Here is an 11,678-nt window from a genome sequence, read left to right as displayed (position 1 = left end):
AGGGGGGTCATGATTTGATGTTAACAAAAAATGACCTTCATACAAAATGGGTTAGTGTATTTTTTTCTTTTGGTATAAATTTTGTATGTGATTTTGTTTGTGAAATTATGTTTGTCTACAAACAAATTCAGAAAAAAGGTTGTCAAGATGGAACCTTAAAAAAAGTGAGATACTTTCTAAACATCTATTCATGGTTAACACACTTTTGAAATCAAATTAAAAAGTAATTGTGAACTATCATCATAACTGGATCATGGTTTTAGTTTTAGTCACCACTAGAAAAAAAAGGAAATAAGCAACAGTATTTAATAATCTTTCATATGGTGAATGTGCAGCAGCACCAGCAGCAGCTGAACTTTGACCACCTGATTTTAATCTCCCTAATTACCCGTGTAATTCATTAACACATTTGGGAGTTTGTATCGGCCAATTTGCAGAACTTTAATATGAGCTCACAATCTGAAACAAGACAATAACAAGAACTAAAAAAATGATTTTATTTGTGCATTCATTTCTGATCAGAAAGATTAACTCACACTATAGTGCCAAAAGTAATGAATGAATATTTCTATCAGCATTTAATCCTAAAAGGGACGTTTTGCAAATAGTATTTGTAGTTTAAAGATATATTATTCCTTCTACAACTGTAAATAAAAAAAGGGCAACTGACTATAAACTCCACAATTTGCTCAACACAAACTCAGTTACACAATTTTAAATTAGTATGAAGAAATGGCAAATCGAACATCACACGTGGACAAAGAAGCCAGGATCAAGGCAAACGTCAGTGCAACTTGCAGTTTATTATTAGAATATTTACAGATAGAGAAAGAGAGAAAGTAAAAGTGACTCTTTATATATCTGTTGTTTACTCCCCCCCGCCCCCCATCACACTCATAAAGTGGTTAAATGCCACCAGTGTTGCAGAGTAGACATTACTTCTCATTAGTGCTGTGGAGAGTTCATTAGTGCTGAAGTTTCTGTGTACACTTGATGTTACCCAAGAGAACAACCACACTATTGGAGAGTGGAGCTCTACAAGAATGAAAAAGAATGAGTTGGTGTTTTTTTTTTTTTAACTGTACCTCTTTGTTGGTCCTAGCCATTGGTCTCCTGAGTAAATCTGAAGAATTATTATTATTGTTATTTTTTAAACCAATGATGAAGGAATATATCTAATGCTGACAGATCTGATCTTTCTGCTGCTGGATTAGTCGTTGTTTAAATCTGAGTAAACTGAGGAGGCGGGTTGTTGTTGTTAGGACACCCACAGGAAAAACGGACGAGACAAGTGCAGGTTTTGACTCTCTATGCTGTGACAGTCGGTGAAGAAAGTCCTGAACAAGCATTTATTATGTTCTTCGCACAATGGTTCTCAGCACAGTCTGTGAACATGAGGATGTGTTGCATTTGTAAACATCCGTGTGCATCGAACTATGATCTCACGAGGGGGGGGGGTGGTTAGATGGCCAGCGTGTTGTGGTTTCGTGTTAACATCCCAGCCCCTTTTTAACCACAATGCATCTCTCCACACACTAACATGAACAAGAAACCCAATAACCCAATGTTTTCTGCCTTTTTATCATACAGGAAATCATTTGTTCACTTTGGCTTTAAGAAGCGAAGGTCCTTCATTTGTACATAATTGTTTGTTAAATCATGGCCTGCTGCACATTTCCTCTGTGAAAAACAACACATTGGACTTAAACTGTTCCTGATTTGAAAATGTTTTATCGTGGCCATATTGCCAAGCCCTACTTGAGAGATTTTGTTTCACTGCTTAGTGGGTAAGAGAGGAAATGTGCAGGGTTATAATTTATATTTAGCGTGGTGGTGGCGGCAAATATTATAGATTAGGCCTATATACTGACTTAAAGACACTCCAATTTGAAGTTGATGAATAAAACATGTTGCATTAGACTTTTACTCTGACAAAACATCTGTCTGCACACAGCTTTAAATATTTGTACACATATTGATATAGGAACATACATTTATAATAACTGGGAGTCATTAAAGCCCTCTTGGTTTTAATGATCAAGTATCGGCACTGACGTAAAAATGTTTCTATCATACACCATTATTTTCTATCATCAGGTTGTACTTTTTTTTCAAGGATAATATCAGTTCGTTTTTCACTTGGTTTACTCATGATAACTTGTGACCACTCGGTTATGTGCTTGAATCTGCAACATCACTCAAATCAAGGTGGATATCAATGTTTGGACAGATTGTAATTCAGATTGACCAACTTTTATATAATCCCGAAAGAGGATGCATTAAGAAGATAGGGATACACTGCATAACATACTTAATTACAATGCTTGGTTTTGAAACATCTTTAAACCTTGTCATGTTTCTTGTGAAATTCTGTGTAGGGCCAGGATTTCCCCCAGGAAATTGGTTAGCAGAGGTGCAAAGTGCTGCCGCAGATCTCATCCGTCATTGACACGGAGAACAAAATAACATGGAGGTATTGGAGATAGATCAGCTGTGACTTGCATTGCTGCAATGTAAAAGTACAATATCAGTGAATATCACGCGCTGAGCTGAATCAAACAAATCTCCAGTTAAGTTACTGATCTCTTTCTTGCACTTGGCCACTGCTATAGGGCATCATTTTGCACTGGAGATATTTAAGCTACTCCTTTTTTCAGGTTTTCAGGTAAAATAGTGAGAGAAACCCTGGTTTTACAGTTTTGAGCTGATGACAACAGCACTTTTAAATGCTGTGTCCATACTTTTTTAATCCCTCTTGATTTCCACTTCAGTAACTCACCAACAAACCTGTTACACAAAAGCATGAGAAACAATAACATACAGTATCTGGTGGTACAACTTTTTATATAAACTGTGTGTGCACTAACTGTTGACAGAAAGCCGATGAGCTTACTGGGTCTGGTGTGTTACTTGCTAGCAACAGGCAAATAACCACTGTCCAGATTTAGTAAAATAAGCTCCAAGTATAAACTGGGATTATCCTTTAATTTGTTATTCCTTGACTCCCATTGAAAAAACCCTCATAGGAAAGTTAGTCTGAAACAAAGCCCCCAGACTTAAGGGGATTCAGTGTTTTCAGGATTTTGGCAGTGAGGTTGAAGATAACTGACGCAAAGACGAGAAACCTATGACCAGCATCATCCTGCTGCCACAGTCACTGTGAGTGCTTATGTACTGCATGACATCTCTTCTGTACTAACCCAGCTTAAATGCATGAGTGGGTGTGAAGGGACACCCCCCACCCCCCTTCACTAGAAATTGCACATTTAACTGAAAGCCTCAGATTAGCTGACATCAGTAACTTTGTGTTGTTTGGTTTTCGTTTTGTTTTTTTCTTCAAAAAAAAGCAGGTCTCGAAAACAAAACTACATTTGTGATAGAAAATAAAACCCACGTATCAAAAGAAGAGTATTGTCTTTTTTTTTTTCTTTTCTAAAAACCCTGCAGAGATAACATTGCTGATTGGAGGGATGTGTCTGGCATAGAAATACATTTCACTCAAAAACCTGCCACTGTTCACGGCAGTTCACAAGCCTACAAGCCTCGATCTCATGCAGCCGGTGGTGTGTGTGTGTGTGTGTGTGTTATTGGGTGGTCTGGGCAGTGGAGACGTTAAAGATCTTTAGGAAGACTGAGGAGAATCTCAGTTGATAGCTATTTTTAAACTCTTAATACCTAAAGTATCCCATGCAGTGGGATTTAGACCTCACTACTGTAAATCAGTGTGCAAGCATGTGGGAGAAACCTCACCAACGTGAGCCATGTGGTGCATCGACATTTGCAAAAATATATCTTTTTTTTTTTTGCCTTACAGATAGACAATATAAAGAGTAAATTATACATGTAATATATACAGTATATGCATGTATATATGTGGGGACTAAAAACAAATACATTTATATAGGCTTTGCTAACTTAAAGTGCTAAGATACGTCCATTTTTGACCAGGCTGCAAGCATAAAGCATATATTCTGACTAAACTTCCTCCAGTCATGAAGAATACGCATCACTGTCCGTGCCCTGCCCTGCAGGGCATCATCAAAAACTCAAGTTAGGGTAAAAACCACCGTCAGGCGATGATCCAAACTTAACATTCATATTTTCCAGCTTGTCGTTTGATGAAATGTGACACTGGAATGTTAAATACTTTCTTAACTGCCATGGAAAGGTATACATTTCTTCTGTTCCAACAAAAGTGAACTGGCGTCAAACGAAGCAGTCATAATTCCTTCACAGTATCGTTCTCCTATTACTTCAATATCAAAACTAAAAATATGTCTTCGTATGACTAATCACTTTCCCTTACGTACCGTATATCCATCACATCATTTCGAACAGCCAGCTTTGACCAGATCATAGTCACTGCTCTGAATCCCTTGCAAAATATGCTGCAGTGTGATTGTGGGGCAGAAGATCTCCAAGCCGGTGTACAATATTTAAAACTAAAAGGTAACAATAGTCTCTCAAAATAAGATGCCTCAGATCTCCCTGATCAGTTACTCATGAACACTGAAACTAACTCTTTGACATGCAGAGCTTGTGTGATGCGCAAAACAACACAATACCTGAAACTGTGCACAACAAGAGTCATAACAAAACAGCAGCAACCAGAGCCAGTGATTATACAGGCAGAGCTTTCTTAAGAGCAGTCAGTATAGGGCTCTGCATGTAGACTCACAAATCCAAGACGGACCCGTGTGTTAGGTCCTTCTCCCTTTTGAAAGAAAGAGGAAACAAAATAAAAAAGGCCCCATGTGCCATTTTTGCATCCCTCCCTACATATTTTGAACCCACAGCTCACTGGGTTCCACAGTTGACTTTGTGTTCAACCAGGTCTGACAATCTCTTACATAATCTATAAGGAGGAGAGCGAAGATGTGTATGTGAGCTGGTTGCCATGGCAATCAGATCTTGCTGTTCTCCAGGTGGGAGTCGATGTGCTTGATGAGCGCGTCGTCAGGGTAACCGACAGGGAATATCAGCTGGCAGAGAGGGCAACTGCGCATGTCACTCTCCTCAGTCTCCATCCAGAGCTGCGGAGAAACACACACACACACACACACACACACACACACACACACACACAATGTAATGGCAGGATAAAACATAGGTGAGCTTGATACACTGGATTGTATTAGTCACTGTGGGAGGCAACAAAATGACAACACTACTCATTCAGTGATCACTTCAGAAAAACAGGAAACCCAAATGGTAATAAATCCTTGTGGAAACTCTCATCAAAATTCCAACTCACTGTTTAATTCAGTTTCAAGATGATTGTAGAAATATTTCCACATATTTTTCTTGTGCATCTGCATCTTGTGCATCTGTGTTGTTTAGCCTAACTTGGCTCAATACCAACAGAGAATGTTATTTTTAGTTATTATCCCAATGACACATTTCTTTCTCTGGCTTTCTAACCTACTCATGTCTTTGTGATTTCAACATTTCTGAAAGAACACAATGGAAGACCTGTATGTAATTATTATAATTATTATGTATTTTATTTTACATACAACTCTCTTTATCTCTATAGCCGTACATCTGTGCGATGTTGGTGAGCACAGGTTTTTATATTTTTTTATAATTCTCCTGATGTACTGTTGTGAAACAATAACACAGATATAGTTGTATATAGGAGTTGTGTAAACCAGACCCAGAGTGGCCCCTTCCCTTTTACACTTTAAGACTAAACACACCCTTGTATCAACCTTGTATGTAATGCACAGTCATTTGATCTATATCAAACTTCTCATCTTGCTCTGAGAAATGAAGCAAATAAGCGTACATCTCTCAATGCTGAAGGAACTTGGAGCTAGGTTGAGTCATGTTGGAGGCAGATGTCTTCAGATGATTATCACATGCAGTGTGGAGAAAGTGACTGTAAAAAGATACAGTCTTATAAAAATGTATTTTCTGTTACCCCACCCTGCCATTTTGACACTAGACACATTTAAATGTAACCCTGCGGCAACTTTTCACTTGATGTCAATCACTTATTGTGTTAATTAACTCGTGATTTGACTCACATTGATTGAGGGCCAGGACTGAGCGTGCTCTGCTGACATGTACCCCGGCTGTGGGTGGCAGCTGAGGGTGTTGGGCCTCTGAGGGATGGGGAAGGCCGAGCAAGATGCCGGACCTCTCATGACACTGCTGGGCACTGCTGAAGAAAGCACTCCCAGAGTCCGTGGTGGGCTGATGGGATGAGGGCAGGTCCACTCCTCCTCATCTTCAGAGGATTGCATGGGCTGGGGGGCTGGTGTGGAAGGCGGAGGGGGCTCAAAATGAAGGTGGGCCACCTCAGACAGTGGGAAGGGCATCTCTCTGGAGTGGCGCATGGAGCTCTCGCCGAGGCCCCCTTCTCCCCCCGCACCACCCTTATGGGGAGACGGGGAACCCCTATGTTGCAGTCCACTGTGAGGAGAGCCCACATGTTGTGACTGTTGTTTTGAGTAGCTCTCGACATAAGGCCGAGGCTTGGGTAGGGTGGAGACGGGGTCCAGAGAGAAGCGGGGTGGGCACTGATAAGCCGAGGGGTCGGCAACCTCTGAGTAACTCCTCCTGCCCTGGAAGCTGGCCCGCAGGTGCTGGCTCGGTGGCCGGCAGGAGTAAGAAGCCGGTCCATCGTTGACGTCCAGCAGAGGCGAACGACGGTGCATGTCGGGCGAGAGGCGCTGCAGTACCGGGGAGCGTCTCTGTTGAATTGGAGAGTGGTGTGGCGGAGGCGGCACTGGAGAGTGGCGCTGTGAGATGGGCGAGTGGCGCTGAGATACCGGAGAGTGGCGCTGGTGGTGGATGGGAGAGTGACGCTGAACTGAGGCAACACAGAGGATAAACAACACATGAGCTTGGTTTTGGAAAAAAATAATGGCAACCTGTTACTATACTTAATGGGATTGGGTGTTCTTTTGTTCGAGGGATGTTCTTCACGAATTGGGCTGAACCTTTTCATTTTAGTTCCAGTGATATTTTAGTGTTTCCAACTATGTGGTTTTGGCTGTTTGAACATAATGTCTGCATGCAGACTAGGGCTCAACAATCAAAATTGTAAGGCAAGTAGGTACATGAAAAGGCTGCAATTTAATCATCTATCCATCTTCTATCGCTTTCTATCCTCCACATGAGGGTCACAGGGGGGCGCTGTGCCAATCTCAGCTGACCTAGGGCGACAGGGTGACAGGTCACCAGTCGATCTCAGGGCCATATACAGACAAACAACCATTCACTCTCATTCAATTCAGAAATGTCCAAAATAATGCATGTCTTTAAGTATTTATCCTTGCATTACATTAGACTCAAATATAGCTGTGTACATCAACTGTTCTATTTTGTGGCCCTGAAATGACAATAATAAGATATTTGTTGCAGAAAAAGCCCCCCAGATCATAGATGGCACCCCCTCCACTGTGCTGTGTAGAAAACATCTCAGGTGAGGTCTCCTTGTCATGCCAGTAACGTTAGAAGCCATCAGGACCGTCAAGGTTTAATTCTTTCTCATCAGAGAATAAAACTTTCTGACTTTTTTGTTCCATAACCCTCAGGATCTTTTAAGAAGTTTAAAATGACTGTCTTACTGCGTCCAACCTCAGCAGCAATGGCACGCTGTGAGAGGCCCTGCTGATGCAGCTCAACAATTTGACCGCGTGGATACCTGACAGAAAAGGGCACTGAATCGCGAAGATTTATGCTTTTAAAGGCTGTGGTCTTAAACCTTTGATCAGCTGATGAACAGCCTATTTCAGTTTAATGGTTGTTTGCAATAAATTGCTTCCTCAAATTTCTTTTTTTGTCTCACTCCCACTTCTTCTTTTTGCATTTTGAAGCACTACTTCTTACCTTCTTAAGATCCAACAGTGCAAAATGTAAATTCTTGCAATTTTTCAACTGGTCTTGAAATTTTGATCAGGAGTGTATGTATCTGTGCAACAAGGGGAGACTCGTTATGTACTTGTTCATGTAAGTTCTTATCTCACGAAACAGAAATGCACAAAAGGTTGTGCTGCGTATAGTAAAAAGATTCTGATCTGAACGAGTACAATTGCAGTGTTTCCTGTAATGATGAGACGTGTTAATGAGTCACTCGCGCTCACCACTTCGGCTCCACTTCCCATTTCAAAGAGGAAACATCATTTATGGCCAGTTGGTGAAGGTGTTAAACGGGAGGGGCTGTTTGCACTCTGAAGTTCTCTCTGTGGCCTCCATATGAGCAGGAAACACTTAAATACCTATTAATCTTATAGTATGTGACCCAGGACTTCCCTTATTATTTCAACGTATGACAAAAAGAATATACCTAGTTGTTATAGAGGCAGTCAAACCACTTGCACGATCTAGTAACTGTCTATGTGATATAAACAAAAAAGTTGTATTTCCCACGAATAGCTGAATAGAAACAGTTTGCCGTTTGTAACGGCACTGCGTGTGGTGCCAGTTTGTTTGTGGTGGCAGCGAATGCACAGTTGAGAGACATTAGCTCTGTGTACAGGAAAAAGAAAGGTGTTGCTACAATGCTGTTTGACACTTTTAAGTGTACGTCTATTCACACGTGAGAAAACCGTAGCAACAAATCAAAACCATACTGTACGTTCTTGTTAATCATGTCATTCAAACATGCAGACCCCTGTGGTAATACGGCGACATCATTTTCTTTAAAATTACATCAGATTTTTTTACAAAACATAAGCATACACTAAAGAAAGTCTCATTGTTTTTGTTAAAGTTACACAATGCTACACAAAAATGTGGTCGCCAAGAGACATTTTAGTGAAAGTAGATATTAAATGATACTACAGGTCACATAAATAATAACAGGATGTGCAAACAGGAAGTCACACAAATTCTCACTATTTAGTTTGAAAAAGTAACTTGACTTAATGGCTTAACTCTATATAATTAATATTTTTGCAATGTTATACCAAACTATCAAACAGTATAAATGTGTGTTTTACTTTCTATATTTGCAGTAGTCAGTAACATCATAAATGCAGGACTTGTCTACTGTAATAAGGGAATTAGTCATTTTAGTCCCACAGCTAATCGTGATAGTGAATTTGTCCTCTGCATTTAACCCATCCCTTACCAGCAGGGATGGCACACAAGCTGGGCGCAGGAGCAGTGGGCAGCACTAATCTGTGGCCAGGGAGCAATGGGGGATTGGGTACCTTGCCCCAGCCCACCCCAGATTGAACCTGTGACCTTCTGGTTAAAATCCCAATTCCTGCCCATAAATGAATGAGAGACACTGACCCAGTTTTCACATAAATGATCACAGCATGCAGATGCTAACCTGGACTAGCCTGCTCCTGCGAGGCTTTCCTCAGAATCTCCGTCTGCTTGGAGCTCAGTGCTTGGAGACGGCCCAGCTCCTCTGTTAACTCTGTGTAGGCCAGAGCCAAATTCACCCTGGGGGAGGAAGGATGCAGTTATCATAACCATTGCACTTGACATGAGTATGTGTTTTAATAAATCACAATTGAGTATATGCAAAGCTTGGTTCATTAAATTCAAATGTACATCCTTCTGATTTGAAACCACAGTAAAGTGCACGACAAATCCACGCTGAACTTCATCTCCACGTCAAACGGACTGAGTTCTGCAGTGCTAACACAGCCTCACAAATCCGGCTGGCTAATTGAGAGGCTTAAAGGCTTATATTTTTAGAGTCGTGAGCCACAGCGCATAAAATCACACCATTTAATGCAAGATGTGTCATGACTCTCTCAGGGGCCGTACTGACAGAGCAACACTATTTCCAGAACCATAAACAACGATTGGTTGGCTCACCAGCTTCTGTGTCATTTAACCATGGCAACAAGCTGAGTTAGTCTTATCTCTCTGTCGTGGTGTTGATCTCAATCCCACAATATAAATAAGCCTGAATCAACTATTGGACAAATGGAGTATTCTCTAAGCACACTGTTTGCAGATTTAAAGAGTGGTGTTCACTGTATGTGTGGGTGAGAGCAGAGACTTTTGTCTGATCAGATAGAAAGAAGCAACTACTATATGGTATTTAGTCATCGTTTGTGCTGGTTACCCTCAAATCTGATTATGGACAACTTATCTCAAACATCTCACTACCTTTTTATAAACTGTGCAGGCTTGACTTGAAATTGACTCAGGCCAGTGCTGACAGCGGTAGATTAGAATGTTGTTCACAAGGTGTGAAAACCTAAAGTTGGATTGCCTCTCAAGATAATCAGTTCAAAAGCTACCACTTTGAGTAATTTCTTGTACCAAGACTGGCATTTATAAAAAAAATTGGGTTTGATTAGAGTCATAAAGGCAAATAAATATGCGCAGTTTTTTTTTTAATTATGTGTTTTAATCAACTTGTGATCAAATTGTAAAATGTAAAATAAAATGTACAGATGTACATCTATCACAAAGATCAAGACAAACAAAAAAAAGGATGCTGTTGCAGACATGTACCAGACAGTTGCCAGACCTTAATCACTCTCCAAAAACGAAATTTAACTTCTTTGTTTGTGAGAGAAAAAATACACACTATTCTGAAATGTGGCACTCGGCCTACAACATGGCGTCAAATTAGAAAAATATTCCCGAGATCTACTGCACACCAACTTAAGTGTGTGTAAGCCTTTTATTTTTACATTTATTTATTTAATTTTCACCACTGGGCTACGATCGAATTACATTTCATATTCGACAAATATTGGCTAAGACACTCATTGTCACACTACATTTTCAAAATAAAAAAAAACCTCATAAATATGTCAAAACTTCCACTGGTGACTTGTGTTTTTGTCTCACGTACGTTTCCACCAACCCACTGTGACTCAGAGAAGAGGAGGGTATCAAACCCCCTTCATCCCCCAACCTCGTAACTGACAACATCCTTGTTTGTGGTGTGTGTCGGTGGAACCTCGTAATAGCACAGAAATGATTTAGGGTCATCTGTGCTGCTGCACATGCACACACTTCCCTGCATGTGGCTTTGGATCTAAGGCCTCCCAAACACTCTTTAGTGTTTTTCGAGCATCAGTAGGAAAATAAGAATCATGTAGGTTACTTACTGGCAGCATGGTGGGTGAAGTGAGTTGTATCTGATCGCAAAGATGCCCGTAAAATGTAATTATATGCTTCTTCAGTTACGGCTCCGTGTGCACTGTCTGTCTGTCTGTCTGTCTGTCTGTCTTTGTCAGTGCAGATGTATGATGTGTTTCCCAATGGTTTACATTCATGCACCTCTTCCGTTTCACACGAGTAATGTGTTGCTTTTCAAATTTTGCTATAGTGTGTTCTTGAACTCAGGTCACACTTTCGACACCTTGCTACACCCGTGGTCCCGTGTAGTAAAGCTGATGTTTGAATACACAAGGGCACACATTCAGTCACTGTCTGTGAAGTGTCTCCGGATGTCTAAAGCATGTGCCAGAGCATTTGTTTCAGTTTTTCTTTTTAATGTCAAATATGTGTAACGCTCACATGTACATGTAAATATGGTACAATGTACATTACAGCGCGTGGGAGGCGTGCGATCATGCAGATGCAGCACCGACGGAAGGCCCTCGTGTGTGAACTGATGATTGGTGTGTGAGAGAGAGAGCGATGACCTTTGATCTCCGCTGTCACTCCAGGCGCCTCTGAGATCTGCACTTCTTTTTTTATTGGCAAAATGACAAATGCTTCACGCACATTAACGTTAAGTAACA

General features: G+C 40.8%; 1 protein-coding gene across 2 annotated transcripts in view; it reads right to left on the bottom strand.

The window, feature by feature from the left end:
• Positions 1 to 784: 784 nt before the first annotated feature.
• Positions 785 to 11,678, bottom strand: part of tbkbp1 (TBK1 binding protein 1) — a 46,099-nt gene continuing 35,205 nt past the window's right edge. For both annotated transcript variants that reach the window (XM_044014547.1, XM_044014548.1), the window contains exons 8-10: positions 9,290 to 9,405; positions 6,030 to 6,817; positions 785 to 5,033 (exon numbers count right to left, since the gene is read on the bottom strand). In XM_044014547.1, the coding sequence (XP_043870482.1) occupies positions 4,905 to 5,033; positions 6,030 to 6,817; positions 9,290 to 9,405 (1,033 nt within the window). In that variant the 3' untranslated portion in view covers positions 785 to 4,904. The remainder of the gene's footprint in view (positions 5,034 to 6,029; positions 6,818 to 9,289; positions 9,406 to 11,678) is intronic.

Source organism: Solea senegalensis, linkage group LG18 (assembly GCF_019176455.1).
Source record: "Solea senegalensis isolate Sse05_10M linkage group LG18, IFAPA_SoseM_1, whole genome shotgun sequence".
Lineage (NCBI taxonomy): Eukaryota > Metazoa > Chordata > Actinopteri > Pleuronectiformes > Soleidae > Solea > Solea senegalensis.
This window is presented reverse-complemented; position numbering and strand designations above follow the sequence as displayed.